Source organism: Salvelinus sp. IW2-2015, linkage group LG31 (assembly GCF_002910315.2).
Source record: "Salvelinus sp. IW2-2015 linkage group LG31, ASM291031v2, whole genome shotgun sequence".
Classification (NCBI taxonomy): Eukaryota; Metazoa; Chordata; class Actinopteri; order Salmoniformes; family Salmonidae; genus Salvelinus; species Salvelinus sp. IW2-2015.
In genome coordinates this window covers 3,423,421-3,444,970 of record NC_036870.1, presented here as the reverse complement: position 1 = coordinate 3,444,970, position 21,550 = coordinate 3,423,421, and the positions used below count along the sequence as shown (strand labels likewise).

General features: G+C 41.2%; 1 protein-coding gene and 1 pseudogene across 1 annotated transcript in view; both read right to left on the bottom strand.

Annotated features, from left to right (window-relative positions):
* Positions 1–1,037: 1,037 nt before the first annotated feature.
* Positions 1,038–20,455, bottom strand: LOC111955455 (carnitine O-acetyltransferase-like; annotated as a pseudogene).
* LOC111955454 (uncharacterized) overlaps positions 18,454–21,550 on the bottom strand; it is a 15,612-nt gene continuing 12,515 nt past the window's right edge. Inside the window, exon 4 of the mRNA XM_070436442.1 lies at positions 18,454–20,915. Within this exon, the coding sequence (XP_070292543.1) occupies positions 20,896–20,915 (20 nt within the window). The 3' untranslated portion in view covers positions 18,454–20,895. The remainder of the gene's footprint in view (positions 20,916–21,550) is intronic.

Here is a 21,550-nt window from a genome sequence, read left to right as displayed (position 1 = left end):
GTATTAGATACCATACAGTCAAATCATCCCATGAGATGGCATTAAAGAAAGATACCTACCATACAGTCAAATCATCCCATGAGATGGCATTAAAGAAAGATACCTACATACAGTCAAATCATCCCATGAGATGGCATTAAAGAAAGTACCTACCATACAGTCAAATCATCCCATGAGATGGCATTAAAGAAAAGATACCTACCATACAGTCAAATCATCCCATGAGATGGCATTAAAGAAAGTTACCTACCATACAGTCAAATAAATCATCCCATGAGATGGCATTAAGAAAGTACCTACCATACAGTCAAATAAATCATCCCATGAGATGGCATTAAAGAAAATACCTACCATACAGTTAATAAATCATCCCATGAGATGGCATTAAAGAAAGATACCTACCATACAGTCAAATAAATCATCCATGAGATGGCATTAAGAAAGACACCTACCATACAGTCAAATAAATCATCCCATGAGATGGCATTAAAGAAGATACCTACCATACAGTTAATAAATCATCCCATGAGATGGCATTAAAGAAAGATACCTACCATATCAGTCAAATAAATCATCCCATGAGATGGCATTAAAGAAAGACACCTACCATACAGTCAAATAAATCATCCCATGAGATGGCATTAAAGAAAGATACCTACCATTCAGTCAAATAAATCATCTCATGGCATGTCAATAAAGCATTACAAACCTCTAGCAAGACAAACCTAGCTTATAAAGTACATTCTTATGGCTTTAGATTCTCCTTAAGTAGGTACACAAAAGTGTCCTAACAGTAGTATTCAATTGCCCTTAAGTACAATCAGTAGCTTAAACCTAGCATCAAATTAAGCTAATGCTAGCACATGCAACATAGGACACATATACCTCTGACTCAGATGTTTTCCACAGCAGTCCTGGGTTAGATTCATTAGGGCACACAACTGAACACGTTTTAAAGCGCTTRGCAACGGAAAACGAAAATTAGTGTTTCTTATTGGACAAGACCTGGTAGTCCCTCCCAGTTTCAGTCTCTTTTCTTATATTTGGTGTCTGATGAGTATACCCCTGTTGTGTGAGACAGCACAGCGATATACAGTAGGCTGCAGTAGCTCCTGGAGCTGGCAGAGGGTACTGTGCAGTGTGGCGGCCAGTGTCTCAGCCTGGGTTTCCACACAACAGTAGAAGGCTGTTATGGAGAAGTGGACATGGTCAAACTGGGGGTTGTAGCACACAGCATATCCGTCGGGAACGAGAGGTTCAAAACACAACACAATGTCCATGTTTGTAGGCACCGAGTGTAGGGGTTTTTAATGTAGTTTAGAAGTTGGGGAGAAGAAGGAAGACAAGGTATAAAGTTACTTTCACATAATTTAAAAAAATTAGTTTTACTGATGTAGTTTTACAGTTACTGATCAAACTATTCCTTTACTTTAAATTGGTATGCACAATAGTTTCCTAAATGTGTGTCTTGCAAATGATCTGAAAATGATAAACCACAAATGAGGTGTTGATAACCAATAAAAAAAAAATGAAATACTTTAACACACACATATATATAACATCCAACAATTTCAAAGATTTTACTGAGTTACAGTTCATATAAGGAAATCAGTCAACTGAAATACATTAAATTAGGCCCTAATCTATGGATTTCACATGACTGGGAATAGATGCATCTGTTGGATGCAGATAACAGATAACCTTTTTAAAAAGGCAGGGGTTTGGATCAGAAAACCAGTCAGTATCTGGTGTGACCACCATTTGACTTATGCAGCGCGACACATCTCCTTCACATAGAGTTGACCAGGCTGTTGATTGTGGCCTGTAAACGTTGTCTCACTCCTATTCAATGCRTGTGCGAAGTTTCTGGATACTGGCGGGAACTGGTACACGTCGATCCAGAGCATCCCAAACATGCTCAATGGGTGACATGTATAGTGAGTATGCAGGCCAGCTGGGACATTTTCAGCTTCCAAAAATTCTGTACAGATCCTTGCGACATGGGGTTGGGCTTATCATGCTGAAACAGGAGGTGATTGCGGCTGATGAATGACACGACAATGGGCCTCAGGATCTCGTCACGGTATCTCTGTGCATTCAAATTGCCATTGATAAAATGCAATTGTGTTAGTTGTCCGTAGCTTATGCCTGCCCATACCATAACTCCACCATGGGGCCCTCTGTTCACAACGTTGACATCAGCAAACCGCTCTTCCACACGGCGCCATACATGTTGTCTGCCATCTGCTCGGTACAATTGAAACCGGGATTAATCCGTGAAGAGCACACTTCTCCAGCGTGCCAGTGGACATCAAAGGTGAGCATTTGCCCACTGAAGTCGGTTACGACGCCAAACTACAGTCAAGTCAAGACCCTGGTGAGGATGACGAGCACGCAGATGAGTTTCTGACGGTTTGTGCAGAAATTCTTGGGTTGTGCAAACCCACAGTTTCATCAGGTGGCTGGTCTCAGACGATCCCGCAAGTGAAGGAGCCGGATGTGGAACTCCTGGGTTGGCATGGTTACACGTGGTTTGCGGTTGTGAGGCTGGTTGGACGTACTGCCAAATTCTCTAAAACGACGTTGGAGGTGGCTTATGGTAGAGAAATGAACATTCAATTCTCTGGCAACAGCTTGTGGACATTCTTGCAGTCAGCATGCCAATTGCACACTCCCTTAAAACATCTGTGGCATTGTGTTGTGTGACAAAATGGCACATTTTAGAGTGGCCTTTTACTGTCCCCCAGCACAAGGTGCACCTGTGTAATGACCATGCTGTTTAATCATCTACTTTATATGCCACACCTGTCAGGTGGATGGATTATCTTGGCAAAGGAGAAATGCTTGCTAATAGGGATGTAACATTTGTGCACAAAATGTTTGAGAAATAAGCTTTTTGTGCAGATGGAACATTTCTGGGATCTTWTATWTCAGCTCATGAAACATGGGACCAACACTTTACATGTAGCGTTTATATTTTTGTTCAGTGTACTTGCAGATCCAAAACTTTGTAAGCAAAATGTTTAGCAACTTTATAACTCAGTCCTACTCCAGTACTGTCGACACTATTCTGATACAAGGGCTCAATCACAAAGCTAAGATCGCTTCTATTGACTCCATTATTTTGCTCTATGCAATCTGCACCCATTGTGAAAATCAAAATACAATTGGAACAATGCCTAGATTGTACACTGTCATATAGGGTCAAATTCGGTAAAAAATGCACTCTTCCTCTAGCTTCGCTAGACAGTCTCATTCAACTTAAACTAATACATTGTATGCCAGGCAAGGTTATTATAGTTTTGTGATTTTCTATTAAAAAAATGTTTAAAAATCTAACCGTTTTTAGATTTTTATTTCAAATTCAGTTTAGTTTGTTTGTTTTCAGACTTGATTTACTAGTTTTTATTCAGTTTGATAAAAACATTTCTATTTTGATATTTCTATTATTTTGTTTCTGTTTTAGTGTTAGGGACAGAAAGTATTATGCATGAGCGGCTAGGAGCCCATTTAGACACTGAGTGTACAAAACATTAGGAACACCTGCTCTTTCTATGACAGAACCCCCAGGGGTACGCACAATGCAGTAGGGGGTACGCCAAACAAAAATGTGATTCACATTTTTTTTTAAATTATAAAAAATATTTTTTTCTTTTACATTTTTCATTTTCAGACCTTTAGAAACATGACAATTTGAAAACTAAGCCATGGCAGTTTTTGAGCGAGAATAAAGATGACTTTTGAGTAGTAAGACATGTATAAAAGCAACAGATACCATTAATAAGAAGGGGCTAGAAGCGTCTTATATAGTGAGCTACCAAGTGGCTAGGACAGGCAAGCCCCAAACTATTGTGGAGGACTTAATTCTTCCTGCTGCTATGGATATGGCTGAGACAATGCTGGCGGAAAAGTACAAAAAAACTATACACACAATTCCTTCATCAAACAACACTGTTTCACGACGCATCACTGACATGGCAGGAGATGTTTTGAAACAATTACTGCTTCGCATACAAGCCAGTGAATTACAGTTGAAGTCGGAAGTTTACATACACTTAGGTTGGAGTCATTAAAACTAGTTTTTCAACCACTCCACAAATGTCTTGTTAACAAACTATAGTTTTGGCAAGTTGGTTAGGACATCTACTTTGTGCATGACCTAATACATTTTTCCAACAATTGTTTACAGACAGATTATTTCACTTATAACTCTCCGTATCACAATTCCAGTGGGTCAGAAGTTTACATACACTAAGTTGACTGTGCCTTTAAACAGATTGGAAAATTCCAGAAAATTAAGTCATGGCTTTTAGAAGCTTCTGATAGGCGAATTGACATCATGTGAGTCAATTGGAGGTGTATCTGTGGATGTATTTCAAGGCCTACCTTCAAACTCAGTGCTCTCTTTGCTTGACATCATGGGAAAATCAAAAGAAATCAGCCAAGACCTCAGAAAAAAAATGGTAGACCTCCACAAGTCTGGTTCATCCTGGGGGCGATTTCCAAACGCCTGAAGGTACCACGTTCATCTATACAAACGATAGTACGCAAGTATAAACACCATGGGACCATGCAGGCCGTCCTACCGCTCAGGAAGGAGATGCGTCTATCTCCTAGAGATGAACGTACTTAGGTGCGAAAAGTGCAGATCAATCCCAGAACAATAGCAAAGGACCTTGTGAAGATGCTGGAGGAAACAGGTACAAAAGTATCTATATCCACAGTAAAACGAGTCCAATATTGACAAACCTGAAAAGCCGCTCCGCAAGGAAGAACCCACTGCTCCAAAACCGCAAAAAAAAGCCAGACTACAATTGCAACTGCACATGGGGACAAAGATCATACTTTTTGGAGAAATGTCCTCTGGTCTGATGAAACAAAAATATGAACTGTTTGGCCGTAATGACCACTCGATATGTTTGGAGGAAAAAGGGAGGCTTTCAAGCCGAAGAACACCACCCAACGGTGAAGCACAGGGTGGCAGCATCATGTTGTGGGGGTGCTTTGCTGCAGGAGGGACTGGTGCACATCATGAGGAGGAAAAGTATGTGGATATATTGAAGCAACATCTCAAGACACCAGTCAGGAATCTAAAGCTTGGTGGCAAATGGGTCTTCCAACTGGACAATGACCCCAAGCATACTTCCAAAGTTGTGGCAAAATGGCTTAAGGACAACAAAGTCAAAGTATTGGAGGCCATCCCAAAGCCCTGACCTCAAGCCTATAGAAAATTTGTGGGCAGAATGAAATAGCGTGTGTGAGCAAGGAGGCCTACAAACCTGACTCAGTTACACCAGCTCTGTCAGGAGGAATGGGCCAAAATTCACCCAACTTATTGTGGAAGCTTGTGGAAGGCCTACCCGAAACATTTGACCCAGGTTAACAATTTAAAGGCAATGCACCGATACCAATTGAGTGTATGTAATCTTCTGACCCACTGGAATGTGGATGAAAGAAATAAAAGCTGAAAGAAATAAAAAGCTGAAATAAATCATTCTCTTTACTATTATTCTGACATTTCACATTCTTAAAATAAAGTGGTGATCCTAACTGACCAAAGACAGGGAATTTTTATGAGGATTAAACGTCAGGAATTGTGAAAAACTGAGTTMAAATTTATTTGGCTAAGGCTTATGTACATTTCCGACTTCAACTGTATGTGCGTTATAGCTGGATGAGTCAATAGACGTGGCGGGCCTGGCACAGCTCCTCGTATATGTCCATTACGTTTATMGGGGGTCAATTAAGGAAGACAATCTCTCCTGCAAACCACTGGAAACCAGGACAACATGAGAGGATTTTTTAAATGTACTGTACAGCTTTGTGACATCAAATTAACTTTGTTGGTCAAGATGTGTTGGTATCTGTACTGATGGCGCAAAAGCCATGACATGGAGACATAGTGGAGTGGTAACGAGCATGCAAGCAGTTCTCAAGTGCTGTCAGGTTGGATGGGGAGCGTTGCTGCACWGCTGTTTTCAGGTCTCTCCAGAGATGTTCGATCAGGTTCAAGTCTGGGCTCTGGCTGGGCCACACAAGGACATTCAGAGACTTGTCCCGAAGCCACTCCTGCTTTGTCTTGGCTGTGTGCTTAGGGTCGTTGTCCTGTTGAAAGGTGAACATTTGCCCCAGTCTGAGGTCCTGAGCGCTCTGGAGCAGGTTCTCTGTACTTTGCTCTGTTCATCTTTGCCTCAATCCTGACTAGTCTCCCAGTCCTTGCAGCTGAAAAACATCCTCACAGCATGATGCTGCCACCACCATGCTTCACCGTAGGGATGGTGCTAGGTTTCCTACAGACGTGACGCTTGGTATTCTGGCCAAAGAGTTGAATCTTGGTCTCATCAGACCGGAGAATCTTGTTTCTCGTGATCTGAGAGTCTTTAGGTGCCTTTTGGCAAACTCCAAGCGGGCTGTCATGTGCCTTTTACCGAGGAGTGGCTTCCGTCTGGCCACTCTACCATAAAGGCCTAATTGGTGGAGTGCTGCAGAGATGGTTGTCTTTCTGGAAGGTCCTCCCATCTCCACAGAGGAACTCTAGAGCTCTGTCACAGTGACCATCAGGTTCTTGGCCACCTCCCTGACCAAGGCCCTTCTCCCCCGATTGATCAGTTTGGCCAGCTTTTGGAAGAGTCTTGGTGGTTCCAATCTTCTTTCATTTAAGAATGATGGAGYCCACTGTGTTCTTGGGGACCTTCAGTGCTGTAGCCATTTTTTGGTACCCGTTCCCAGATCTATGCCTTGACACAATCCTGTCTCGGAGCTCTATGGACAATTCCTTCGACCTCATGTCTTGGTTTTTGCACTGTAATGCACTGTCAACTGTGGGACATTATTTAAACAGGTGTGTGCCTTTCCAAATCATGCCCAATAAATTGAATTTACCACAGGTGGACTCCAATCAAGTTGTATTAACATCTCAAGGATGATAAATGGAAACAGGATGCACCAGAGCTCAATTTCAAGTCTCTAGCAAAGGATCTGAATGCTTACGTAAATAAAGTATCTGTTTTTTGTCTTTAATACATTTGCAAAAATGTCGGTTTTTCATTATGGGGTATTGTGTGTAGATTGCTGAGGAAYTTGTTTCATTTAAACCATTTTAGAATAAGGCTGTAACGTAACAAAATGTGGAAAAATTCAAGGGGTCTGAATACTTTCCAAAGGCACTGTAAACCAATACGACATACTCCTATTGTAAAACTCTCTCTCAAGTGCTCCATAATGGGACTTGAGAAATAACCCTGACACCATTGGAAAGGTGGGATTCCACTCTATTCAACATTGTGACAAATATTCTAGCCTAATTGACAAATACCTCATGCTGTTAATAGATCATCTGAATATTTTAGGTTATAGATAAACATGCCTTAGTTAGTTACCTTGCTTTGAAGTAGCCATTTGATCCCTAACTCATTGAATGAGGGAATTATTTTATAAAGACATAAAAAAGTATTTGGTTGTAATTGTAATTTTGCAATATTTTATAGGAGCGCCTTAAAGGGGCAGTGTTGTAGGCTTGAATATGCAAATAATAATGCATTTTATTTTGTAAAGTGATTCCTTGCATCGTACAATGATGTAAAAATAGTGTTATAGAGCACTCTTTAACTCACCGGAGCTTCCTCTCCCACTTGTCCAAAGGACATGTCAAGCCCTGAGTATGATTCTCACCGAGATAGTGGGGTCGTCAAAGGCAAGCACAAACTTGAGCATTTGATTGGTGGGAGAGCGGATGTAGTCTGTGCGGCCCCCTCGAAACATCCTTTGGGAGGCGATATCACAGGAGGCACAGACCTCATTGTGAACTCTGATGGAGAGAAGGAGAAAGGGAGAGCAGGGGTGCGTTCAGTTTGCTTCAACGTTTGCTACGTTCCGTGACGCTTTGAACTGAATGACCCGTTTCCCCAAAACAGTGCACAACAATCTTTGACTACCTTTGAGGTATGCTTGCTCCCATTTGGTGAGTGTGCTGAGGTATGGCCTTATCAATATGGGTGTGACCATCTGAAATTGCAAAACTCGTCCAGCACACCATATAGCTACTTCCCTTTGGGACCACCATAATCACAACGTTTTTAAACCGGATGTTCAGTACAGTACCGTTTCAGTTGAATTCAATGTTGCACAACGTTCTGTCGTACTGAACGCAATTCAGATATTGGATATGGACACAATAACCGAGGCTAATCACAATTCATTTACAGAAAAGTTTTGATTTGAAAATGKAGATATTCCACATTTTCAGAAAGTTGGCTGCCAAGAACATATATTGTCTCATTTATTTACTATGAGAATATAATGCTTCTTGTATGAACATTTACTAGCACGTCTATGAAAATCAGTACCACAAAAGTGTGAAAACAACATCAACTGCACACATATMATCCTTATTATTGCATACAGTATCCTGGTTTGAGGCTGAATGCCCTTTGTAAGTGATTCCRATGAGCACACTTGTAGTAGGCCAGCTGCAGTGCCACCTGGACGAAGGAGATGGGACTCAGGTTGTGCCGTTTAGGCAACTCCTTCCCAAACCTCTGAAAGTTGAAGCACCGGATATCCAGGTCGTTGATCAGTCTTGGGGGAAAAGTATGGTCAAAATTAAAATGACAAATTAAAATTCCATGAATAAAGCGTCAATGTGGGAGTGCTGATCTAGGATCWGTTTTTGCCTTGTAGATTATAATGAATGGCCATGATCCAAAATCTGCTTTCTTGCTCTGAGACACTTCATGTATACGGGCCCAGGTTGGCTGTTCAATTCAAATTATAAAGATGAATCTTCACTCTAATGGGATACAAATGTATCGACAGTTGTCAGTTTGGCCACAGGATGGCAGCACATGGTCTGAACCCAGGATAACACAGCCAGCTCAGGATCACAAACAATTACTTAAAATAGAATAAGGAGGTTAGGGGGCCCTAAAGCCAACCAGAGCCGTCTTACGCRTCTGACCGTGTTTTGTAAAGGTTAAACCAACACTGAGGGCAGATAATCGTGTTTACACGCCTCCATTTGCTTTGGTCCGTGTAACTTTCATTTCAGCTCAGAGCCGTGTTGAATTTCATAGCAAAGCAAACGTCGACTGCACAGAGGCTGAGTGTTTCCTTGTCATTGTCATTGTAGTATCACCTAGTACACCAATGCACTCGACAGTGTTAGTACTGTAGTCTGTGTCGAACCAGTCAGTATGCGCACCATATAAATAAACAACCGCATATTTAGGTTCAATAAAGCCTATATGATATGTAACAACACAGGAGTGAGGAAATAATGCATGATAATAATTGCATAGGGTATGCAAACTCACATATCACGGTTTTGCTTGGCATGCTCGATATCTCTGTTCATCTCACAGTCAATGTTGAAGTAAAGCTTCTTGGGCATCTGAAGTGGGATCAAAGGGGTTTTATGTGGGTCAGGTTTCTTACTGAAGAGAGAAGACCAAGGATGAATGTTAATTGGAATTGTGTGTGTGTGTTTGTGAGTGTTTTTTATTGTTTGACTCATTGTTTCTCTTCTGATAAGCCTCAACTACACGTTTTTTTGCAATCTTGAGAAACTGAGGTGAATACCGTATGTAAATGAGCAAGTGATGCAGCAGAAGTAAATGAGACCTTCCCCTGTGTTATCGGACCAGTTTTGTAGAATGTGATCCAGAAGAGTAGCTATTGGTGGACCTTCAGCCGTGGCCTGCTCATACAGAAGCCCCCATGAGCCATCCTCACCCACCACAAACTAGGAGAGAGGGAGGAATAGTGGAAGAGAAAGATAATGAATTAATTTACCAACAACTGTTGCTCAGTCCATGAACTTCATTGCTGTTTGATTGGTTTTATTTCAGTGTCATKCACCATTTGGTGCCCAGCCCATWWGGGCTAACAAGACACWATTTATAAAYTYCTTCTGCGAAATGTGATCTATGATTGGTTGGTCATTCGGTTAATTGCACTGCTCCACTCACCTGCAGTGTTTTGTCAAACCAACGATTGCCGCTGTTCAAGTGTGTCCCGCCCCCACGCAGGATTTGAGCTGCCATGCGACTGGAGTGCCTGTCAGTCAAGGTCAAAGTAACATAGAACTGCATGACTAATTCATCTCATAATCCAAAAACACATCAGTCAGACGTAACCAATGAAGTGCTCAACAAGTCCCTGGTGTGTCAAATGTAAATGAGCAAAAATAATTCATACTGTACAGCAAATACAAAAATAGTAACAAAGGATGGGTGAAATAACAATAATTTGGTTGTATYAATAATTGAGAAGAGGAAATGGAGAGAAAATACATAACAATAATAATTAGGAGGGTGCTTACATTTGTRCTATTTCATACATGTATGAAAGTGTGTATTATACATGTGAATTGGAAATAATTGTTTGGCATGTCCCACRCCCCCAGAGACACCCTCGGAGAGTTACTGGCGGCGACSCTGGAGAAATTAGGGAAAAGGGAAAGGGGGATACCTAGTCAGTTGTACAACTGAATGCATTCAACTGAAATGTGTCTTCCGCATTTAACCCAACCCCTSTGAATCAGAGAGGTGCGGGGGGCTGCCWTAATCGACATTCACYTCTTCATTGGATGGGGAACAGTGGYTTAACTGCCTTGCTTAGGGGCAGAACGACAGATTTTTACCTTGCCTGCTCGGGGATTTGATCCAGCAARCTATCGGTTACTGGCCCAACACTCTTAACCAATAGAGAAGAACATGGCTCATACCTATCATCTGAGACCCTCATGACTGGAGAGTCCAGACACAAGGTGAAAAGTCCCTTCTCAATCGCTCGCACTGACTTGTTCAATTTATATGTGTAAGAAAAAGAGGGAGAGCATGAAAGAAAGGTTAAGAGGTGAAGCACTGAGCYAACAATCGCCCTAAGTCCTTACTGAAGGTAATAAAAAATGACTTTTCGGACTTCAGAGACCTAGTATTTGAAAACAGTGTCGTGCCTCTGCATTACACACCCTGGATGTTAGAGACGATTTGGACATATTTGTACAAAAGACAGAACATACAGAGCTCCATGTACATTTGTGTAAATATATTAAATATGAATGTATATGACGAAATATTAGGTACGTACCTTTATGATTTATATTTACCTGATTGAGATATATTCATTTGTTGTTAGTGTAACTTAGTTTTTGCTCCCCCCTCTTGCCCTTTCATTGTACTGCGTTAAGTGTGTTAGGATAAAGGCAGGAAGTTGGGCCTTCTGGGGGAGGAGTCCTTGCTAGACGTGGGAGCGGTATAGTTTTTTGACCATACAGACATACATACAGACAGGTCATATTATGTATTTTCCAAATCAAGTAATCTATGATTTAAGTTGATTGGAGAATCATTTTTTTGTTAGATATAAGAAGAATAAACCTTTTTGTTGCACCATATCCCTGGATCTCATTGAATGTTTTGGCCGTTTGAAACCTTTGAGTGTGGACTGTATGCGTATGAAACAACCCCGCTTCAAGCTTGGGCAGTGGCTATGGTAAAGAGGAAAGGAAGCCACTACACTGGACYTCCCATACTTTAGGTATTTTTATGGGTATGTATAGTATAATGCTGTGTTCTATCATCTGTCTACCTTTGAGCAGGCGGCTGCAGGCCTGGCCGCAGGTSTGGCGGTGCTCACTGGTCAGGATGCTCATGGGCTCCTTGTCCGTCTTCCAGGACTCAGCCCTGATTCACAGGAGCTGGGCATGGATCTGGCTCTCTGTCATCCGGGAGCCGTCACTGTTGTACACGTCCAGCTGAAAGCACTTGGGGAGCAGAATAGAGAATTGAATTGTGATACGGAAAAYCCATTCCATGCTTTTGTCACTTCAAGATTAGARTACAGGAATGACCTYCTTTCCGCCTACCCAAATATGGCACTAGGCCTTAATCAACTTCAGTTAGTGCAGATTACAGCTGCAAGAATCTTGACTAGAACCCCAAAATTCCAGTACATTGCTCAAGTGCTAGCCTCTGGCTTCCTGTAAAGGTTAGGGCTGATTTCAAGGTTTTACTTTTAACCTACAAAGCATATGGATATTCTTGGTACCATTTGAAGGGAAAAGCTTTGAAGTTTGTGGAAATGTGAAAAGAATGTAGGAGAATATAATACAATAGATCTGGTAAAAGATAATACAAAGAAAAAAAGAAAGGAAAAAATGTATTTTTTTTTTACCATCATCTTTGAAATGGAATAGAAAGGCCATCATCTATTATTCCAGCCCGGCTGCAATTTAGATGTTGGCTACTAGATGGCAGCAGTGTATGTGCAACATTTTAGACTGATCCAAGGAACCATTGCATTTCTGTTCAAACTTTTGTATTAGGACTGCCCAAATGTGCAGTCCTAGTTGGTTTATTAATAACTTTTCATGTTCAAAACTGTGCACTCTCCTTAAACAATAGCATGGTATTCTTTAACTGTACTAGCTACTGTAACTTAGACAGTGGAGTTAGATTAACAAGAATTGAAGCTTTCTGCAAATATCATATATGTCTATGTCCTAGGAATTTTCTTGTTACTTACATCCTCATGCTAATCACATTAGTCTAAGATAGCTCAACTTCCTGCAGGGGACCCACCGATCCTGAAGAAGTTTTAACCAACAATGCAGTTAAGAAAATAGAGAAAAAAAGTAAGAAATAAAAGTAAGAAATAATTAAAGAGCAGCAGTAAAATAACAATAGCGAGGCTATATACAGGGGGTCCGGTACCGAGTTGACGTGCAGGGGCATTGGTTAGTTGAGGTAATATGTACATGTAGGTAGAGCTACTAAAGTGATTGTGCATAGATAATAGCAGAGAGTAGCAACAGTGTAGGGGGGGAAATGCAAATAGTCTTGGTAGCCATTTGATTAGATGTTCAGGAGTCTTATGGCTTGTGGGTAGTAGCTGTTTAGAAGCATCTTGGACCTAGACTTGGTGCTCCGGTACCGCTTGCCATGCGGTAGCAGAGAAAATAGTCTATGACTGGGGTGGCTGGAGTCTTTGACAATTTTTAGGGCCTTCCTCTGACACCGTCTGGTAAAGAGGTCCTGGATGGCAGGAAGCTTGGCTCCGGTGATGTACTGGGCCGAACGCACTACCCTCTATAGTGCCTTGCAGTTGGAGGCCAAGCCGTTGCCATACCAGGCAGTGATGCAACCCGTCAGGATGCTCTCGGTGGTGCAGCTGTAGAACCTTTCAAGGATCTGAGGACCCATGCCAAATCTCTTCAGTCTCCTGAGGGGGAATAGGTTTTGTCATGCCCTCTTCACGACTGTCCTGGTGTGCTTCGACTATGTTAGTTGGTTGGTGATGTGGACGCCAAAGAACTTGAAGCTTTCAACCTGCTCCACTACAGCCCCGTCGATGAGAATAGGGAAGTGCTCGGTGCTCCTTTTCCTGTGGTCCACAATAATCTCCTTTGTCTTGATCACGTTGAGGGAGAGGTTGTTGTCCTTGCACCACACGGTCAGGTCTCTCATCGGCAAACTTAATGATGGTGTTGGAGTCGTGCCTGGCCGTGCAGTCATGAGTGAACAGGGAGTACAGGAGGGGACTGAGCACGCAGCCCTGAGGGGCCCCCGTGTTGAGGATCAGTGTGGCGGGTGTGTTGTTACCTACCCTTACCACTTGAAGGTGGCCCATCAGGAAGTCCAGGATCCAATTGCAGAGGGAAGTGTTTAGTCCCAGGGACCTTAGTGATGAGCTTTGAGAGCACTATGGTATTGAACGCTGAGCTGTAGTCAATGAATAGCAATCTCACATTTTCAAGGCACAAGGCAAGATCCAAATGCAGACACAGGAGGTAGATTGTTGGAGTCTTACAATGTTTATTAATCCAAAGGGGTAGGCAAGAGAATGGTCGTGGACAGGCAAAAAGGTCAAAACCAGATCAGAGTCCAGGAGGTACAGAATGGCAGACAGGCTCATGGTCAAGGCAGGCAGAATGGTCAGGCAGGTGGGTATAAAGTCCAGAAACAGGCAAGGGTCAAAACCGGGAGAACTAGAAAAAAGAGAATGCTAAAAGCAGGAGAACGGGAAAGACGTTGTTTGACTTGGAAACATACAAGACGAACTGGTACAGAGAGACAGGAAACACAGGGGAAAATAAGCGACACTTGGAAGGGGTGGAGACAATCACAAGGACAGGTGAAACAGATCAGGGCATGACACACATTGGTGTTCCTTTTGTCCAGGTGTGAAAGGGCAGTGTGGAGTGTAATAGAGATTGCATCATCTGTGGATCTGTTGGGGCGGTATGCAAATTGGAGTGGGTCTAGGGTTTCTGGGATAATGGTGTTAATGTGAGCCATGACCAGCCTTTCAAAGCACTTCATGGATATAGACGCGAGTGCTACGGGTCAGTAGTCATTTAAGCAGGTTACCTTAGTGTTCTTGGGCACAGGGACTATGGTGGTCTGCTTGAAACATGTTGATATTACAGACTCAGACAGGGAGAGGTTGAAAATGTCAGTGAAGACACTTGCCAGTTGGTCAGCGCATGCTCGGAGCACACATCCTGGTATTCTGTCTGGCCCTGCGGCCTTGTGAATGTTGACCTGTTTAAAGGTCTCACATCGGCTGTGGAGAGCGCGATCATACAGTCGTCCGGAACAGCTGATGTTCTCATGCATGTTTCAGTGTTACTTGACTCGAAGCGAGCATAGAAGTTATTTAGCTCGTCTGGTAGGCTCGTGTCACTGTGCAGCTCTTGGCTGTGCTTCCCTTTTGTAGTCTGTAATAGTTTGCAAGCCCTGCCACATCCGACGAGCGTCGGAGCCGGTGTAGTACGATTCGATCTTAGTCCTGTATTGATTATTTTTCTGTTTGATTGTTCGTCAGAGGGCATAGTGGGATTTCTTGTAAGCATCCGGGTGAGTCCCGCTCCTTGAAAGCAGCAGCTCTACCCTTTAGTAATCCATGGCTTCTGGTTGGGGTATGTACGTACAGTCACTGTGGGGACGACGTCATCGATGCACTTGTTGATGAAGCCAGTGACTGATGTGGTGTACTCCTCAATGCCATCGGAAGAATCCCAGAACATATTCCAGTCTGTGTTAGCAAAACAGTCCTGTAGTTTAGCATCTGCTTCATCTGACCGAGTCACTGGTGCTTCCTGCTTGAATTTTTGCTTGTAAGCAGGAATCAGGAGGATAGAATTATGGTCAGATTTGCCAAATGGAGGGCGAGGGAGAGCTTTGTACACGTTTCTGTGTGTGAAGTAAAGGTGGTCTAGAGTTTTTTTCCATCTGGTTGCACATTTAACATGCTGATAGAAATGAGGTAAAACTGATTTATGTTTCCCTGCATTCAAGTCCCCGGCCACTAGGAGCATCGCCTCTGGATGAACGTTTCCCTGTTTGCTTATAGCGGTATACAGCTCATTGAGTGCGGTCTTAGTGCCAGCATCGGTCTGTGGTGGTATGTAGAAGGCTACAGAAAAATACAGATGAAAACGCTCTAGGTAGATAGTGTGGTCTACAGCTTATCATGCGATACTCTACCTCAGGCGAGCAAAACCTCGAGACTTCTTTAGATATCGTGCACCAGCTGTTGTTTACAAATATACATAGCCCGCCACTCCTTGTCTTTCTAGAGGCTGCTGTTTTGTCCTGCCAATAGAAGGTATAACCCACCAGCTGTATGTTATTAATGTCGTCGTTCAGCCACGACTCTGTGAAACATAAGATATTACAGTTTTTAATGTCCCGCTGGTAAGATATATGTGCTTTTAGTTCATCCCATTTATTTTCCAGCGATTGTACGTTGACTACCAGTACGGATGGGAAAGGCAGATTAGCCACTAGTCGCCTGATCCTCACAAGGCACCTCGATCTCCTTCAACACAATCTCTGTCTCTTTCTCCTGCGAGCGACGGGGATGAGCGACGGCCGACACTCACACACGCTGGCCCCTCCAGTCTGAGAAGTCCCACTTAGGCAMGGAGATGGCTGGGTTAGAATGCATGGGCAGGGGCTGTCTGCTCTCCAGGTACGCCCACTGCACCCAGCAGTCAGATATCTACAATAGAGGACAGAGAAGAGAACAACAGCAAAACAACCATCAATCATGCAGGACAGTCCATAAAGGAGGGCAGCTGTGGAAAGGCAATTTGAGCCATAGAGTMAACTTGAAATTAGCATCATGCATTGTGTGTACTATAAGGTGTCATCCAAAACTGATATTTTCTTYTCTCAGTCTAGTTACGTGAAAATCAGTCGGTTACAAATTGTGCACAATTTCCCACATTGTTTGCATACCCAAATGTTTAAGTGTCTAGCTCGTCTCTCCAGTCCCTCTTGAAGTTGCGGACCGAGTCCCCCCTCTCCACAAAACTTTTGGATCTTCTTGCGGGTGTGGACCAGCTCTTCTTCAGGTATCAGGGGCTCCAGTGCTCGTAGGTASCCCTGCAGAGTCTGGGCCAGCGGGGGCACCAGTTGGACGGGCACTGAGGAGTAAAAGCATCACTCCTGGCTGGATCCAGACARAACCTACATGCATGTCCAGATAAACAATGATGAGTTGATATGTGGTTTGAACATTTATGTTATTTGGGGTCACCTAGGGCTATTACTTTAATAAATGGGGAAACTCCATTTGATTCGRATTAATGTCCATTCTGTACGTTACCCGTACCTTTTCAATGGGCCGCTTGGTGCATTCTGGGTACACTCCTTCAAGGAGTCAATTGAATGCTAGCTTAAAAACCCAACATTTGCATGAATTACTTGAACAAGAAGCACAACATTACAAATCGTTTCCCGAGATGTGAGATAATAAACTTCTCTGTGATATCYTAGATCTTTGAAATCGTGGCATTATGAACTTTAAAGGAAAATAGGCAGGTTTCTCGACTACTGCTGCATTCACAACATCTCATAATTTAAATACCAGCATAAGACTGAGGAAAATCCACTTGATCACCCCTCCAACTGGTAATTACTTTAGGGAAACTGGTCGATCATCTCCGTGATCTGAGTTTCACACTTGCACCTCTGACATCATTTGTAAAAAAAGAAAACAGCAAGATCCTCAGTAGTTGTTTTTTTATGGTAAGAAAATAATWCAAATTGTTGATCCAAAATTGATTCTGTTCATCTTCCTTTTGATTTAGAAAGTGAAAGGAACTCTGGATTATACAGTGCATTCGGAAAATATTTAGATCCGTTGACTTTTCCCACATTTTGTTACGTTACAGCCTTACTCTAAAATTGAATCAATAAAAAAAATTCTCAATCTACACACAATACCCCATAATGACAAAGCGAAAACAGGTTTTTAGAATTTTTTGCAAGGTTATTAAAAATCGGATTACAAATCTATTCATGTTGCGACAGAATTGCCTGAAATGCTTTGGCCGTGAAGTCCTGCAGATCCAATAACCTTTAAGCTGCATTCACAAAGATATCCAATTTCTCCGACTTCTTATTAGTTTGGCGCATACAGTTAATTACCTGCGCAATGAAGCTAAACAATCCACCCTAGTTAAAAAAAAGTCCTATAGGATTAGTGATTTCTCCAATAGAATTCTATAGGATTCTCACAATCCTATAGGATTTTGTGTCACCTCTATCAGAATCATTTTGGTATCCTATTGGACTAATGTTTTCCAATTGGAAATTAAAAGTATTCCTATTGGATCCTGTAAGATTCTCGCAGTCCTATAGGATTTTGTGTCACCTGTATCGAATCCTATTGGAATTCTATTATACTGCTTTTTTCCCCGATTGGAGATAAAAAATAATTATATCGGACCCTATATGAGTCTTGCAATCCTATAGGATTTTGTATCACCTCTATKAGAATCCTATTGGACTTCTTTTTTTCCTAAACACTGCACTKGATGACTGACAGGGGGRGCTGTGRTGAAGCCACCGTGCCTCCATCTGGGCCCTCCACCACCATWGTAAAAAATATTTTGGAAGCTATAGAAATGCACTTATTAATGTCTACATTTGTTTTTGACACGTTTATTATTTTACGGACAACTCAGTGCATACTTCTAAATTATATTATGAGAGCTAAACAAAAAAATGTAAGAAAAATATTAAAACATTTTCCTTAAAGTAGAATTTTTGAAAGTACTAACGTTACTGTCCGTACTACAACACACAAAATACTTAAATACATCTAATTTTGTCATTTAAACATTTAATTGAAATAGCGTAGAATTCTATTCATRCCTGTGGATTACTTATTTTCTGAGGAGTGTCAATAAGGCTGACCGGTGTCTTCAAAGCCTGTCATTGGTCAGTACATAGCAACAGTAATCCAGGATTTATATACATCATTGGTTTGGACAGCCAGACTGTAACCTCTGTGCTGTGATTGTAAATCATTGCATCGATGCAGCCACGTTTGTGCACTAGAAGTCCCACCATGACATGATAATATCACATACTCTCTAAATATCCTTGAAACATAAACGTATGCATAGTCACGTCTACACAACCCATCATGACACTTCAATTGGTTTCAAATCATTTATTTTATGTTTTTCTCTCATGAAGCCAGCTTCTTCGACCACAATAAAAAACAGAATAAATCCAAGTATTAAAATTGCACACTTGGGAGCATAAATCAGATATACCATAAATCCGATATTCTTAATTTAGATTATTTTTCATCTAAAATTGAGATTACAGCATCCCATGGAGCCATTATAACGTTTGTGCCCTTATTTGGGATGTCGGTGATTCCTCACAAAACCAGGATGAAAAAATACCATGATTTGGGAGATTTTCACAACATTTAATCCATAGAATGCTTCTTTGGAGGAAGGATGGTTGACATATATTTTACATTTGTGTTTAAAAGCAGAATTGAGAAATACTTCATCGAAGTTGTCCTATTTATTACATTTTGGCCTTACCCAGGCCTCCTTTAAGACGCCATAATGTTTCATATGTAGGTGCTACAAAAACCTGTGTCTTATAAATCTTTTCCACTTACTTTGAAACATGAGTGGTATTTTGATTTCAATAACAATTTTCTTACATGAATGAATGAATATAATATAAACAAGAATATAGAATATAGAAAAGAATATTGGGCAAATCTTTCAACATATTGTACATRCTGCAAATCACCAGCAGTGGGCAACCATTTTGAATCAATTTTCACATTCACTCTGTTCTTAATGCTTACAAATTGGATAATAACTCTAAAAGTAGCAGAGAACTTTGATATGTCCATAYAGTATATATATTACGTTCAACAATATATAGAAAAAATTGCTAAATCAAAAAATATACTTATTTTTCAGTATTCATAAATTAATGCAAGAAAATTGTTATTGAAAACAAAATACTACTCATATTACAGAGCAAGCGGTAAAGCTTCATATGACACCAATGTTTGCTTTGTAGCACCTACAGAAAAACATAATGGAGTCTTAAAAGAGACCTGTAACAACACAGCAGATCAACATTTCATAAATATGCCAACTTTGATGAATTATTTCTCAATTATGCTTTTAGATACAAATGCCAAATATATGTCACCAACCCTTCCTCCAAAGGACCCTTCTATGGATTAAATGTTGTAAACATCCCTTAAATCCTGTTTTCACCCACATCACCCATGTGCTGTAGTCTCACATAATAACACCAGAGACACAAACATAATACCTTTTCCATTCAAAACTATGCAGTCAAATTAGTACAGATACAGTAGATATACTACTCTTTTTCATTCTACCACATTAATTCCACTAAAGGYCAAACAGTGAAACATAAAAAAAAATATTATAATAATGTGTATTGGTGATTATTCCATAATGTATCATCAGTATTTTCAATAATCTGCATTAAGGCTAGCTGAAATCCATTTTGTGGTTCAAACAGAAACAGTAATTGAACAAAAGAGAATTGTCATGATGTTACATATAGCCATGGTTTGCCAGAAACTACATATGAGGGGTGTTCACAAGGCTCAAAATTCATCTTGGACTTGTAGATGACCTGTTCTTATATAATCTGTATGAGCAAATCCAGCAGGCACAGGGACCAGATGATATACTGTTAGCATCATTGAGGATGCGTCCAAAATGACATTCTAATCCCGTTATAGTGCACTACTTTTGTCCAGAGCCCTATCGGGAATAGAGTGTCATTTGGAATGCACAGTGAATCGTTACAGTGCTGATGCAGAGTTTATATACAGTAGAGACGTTGTGTTGTTGAACTAAGCTAACTAAAACTAAACTGACCGGACCCTTTTTACCATACATTTGTAATCCACTAACTTGCATAGACATGTGATCATCACCCCATAGTACACACCTGATAGTAAAAATACAACCAGTGTATATAGTAAAACTTATAGGCTACAATATGTACCATGTTTTCATATTGTCTTTACACTTTTACACTGAAATAGAGGAGTTGAGGCTCCACCATTCTGTCACGTGTGCTCCCTCTTCAGCCTCTTGGTCACCAGGCTGCTCGTTATGGCGCACACCTGTCACCATTGTTACGCGCACCTGCGCATCATCAGACACACCTGGACTCCATCACTTCCCTGATTACATTCCCTATATGTCACTGCCGTTGGTTCCTTCCCAAGGCGTTATTGTTTCTGTTTCAGTTTCTTGTCTGTGCGTTGTTCGTGTTTCATGGTTTGTATTATGTTGCATATATTTATTAAAACACTCACTCCCTGAATTTGCTTCCTGACTCTCAGCGCACATCGTTACARATTCATCTCACAAACTACATAAAACGGTTATTTTTTATTCAAAACCAATAGTCCCTGATCCTATGTAAAATAAAACATTGTACATCAAAAAAGATTACAAACATTAAATGAATCATTTCAAAGAAACAAAATACAGGAAAACAAAAGTCATATTGCAAGATAAAATCTAATCTTAACCACATTACTTGAGCAATTTGGCGAGCCGACTGATGTCTACCGATGGCAAGACTCATCTGTAAAATAGAGAGATAAAGAGGAGTTATGAGACACAATTCAGACTGGACAACCACATTTCATGACTGGACAACCACATTTCATGACTGGACAACCACATTTCATGACTGGACAACCACATTTCATGACTGGACAACNACCACATTTCATGACTGGACAACCACATTTCATGACTGGACAACCACATTTCATGACTGGACAACCACATTTCATGACTGGACAACCACATTTCAGACTGGACAACCACATTTCATGACTGGACAACCACATTTCATGACTGGACAACCACATTTCATGACTGGACAACCATAATTCAGACTGGACAACCACATTTCATGACTGAGGGGTGTATTCACTAGAAACCAAACGGATGCAGACGGGCGAAAACTGAGAGGGACTAACCTAGACTTGTRCAATAAGAAACGCTTGGTTTCGTTGCAGAATGTTTTGCAATGGTTTGCACAGGTATTCAGCTACACTATAAATGCAAAAGTATGTGGACACACCTTCAAATGACTGGATTCGAGCTATTATAGCAACACCCGTTGCTGACAGGTGTATAAAATCGAGCACACAGCCATGCAATCTCCATAGACAAATATTGGCCATAGAATGGCCTTACTGAAGKGCTCAG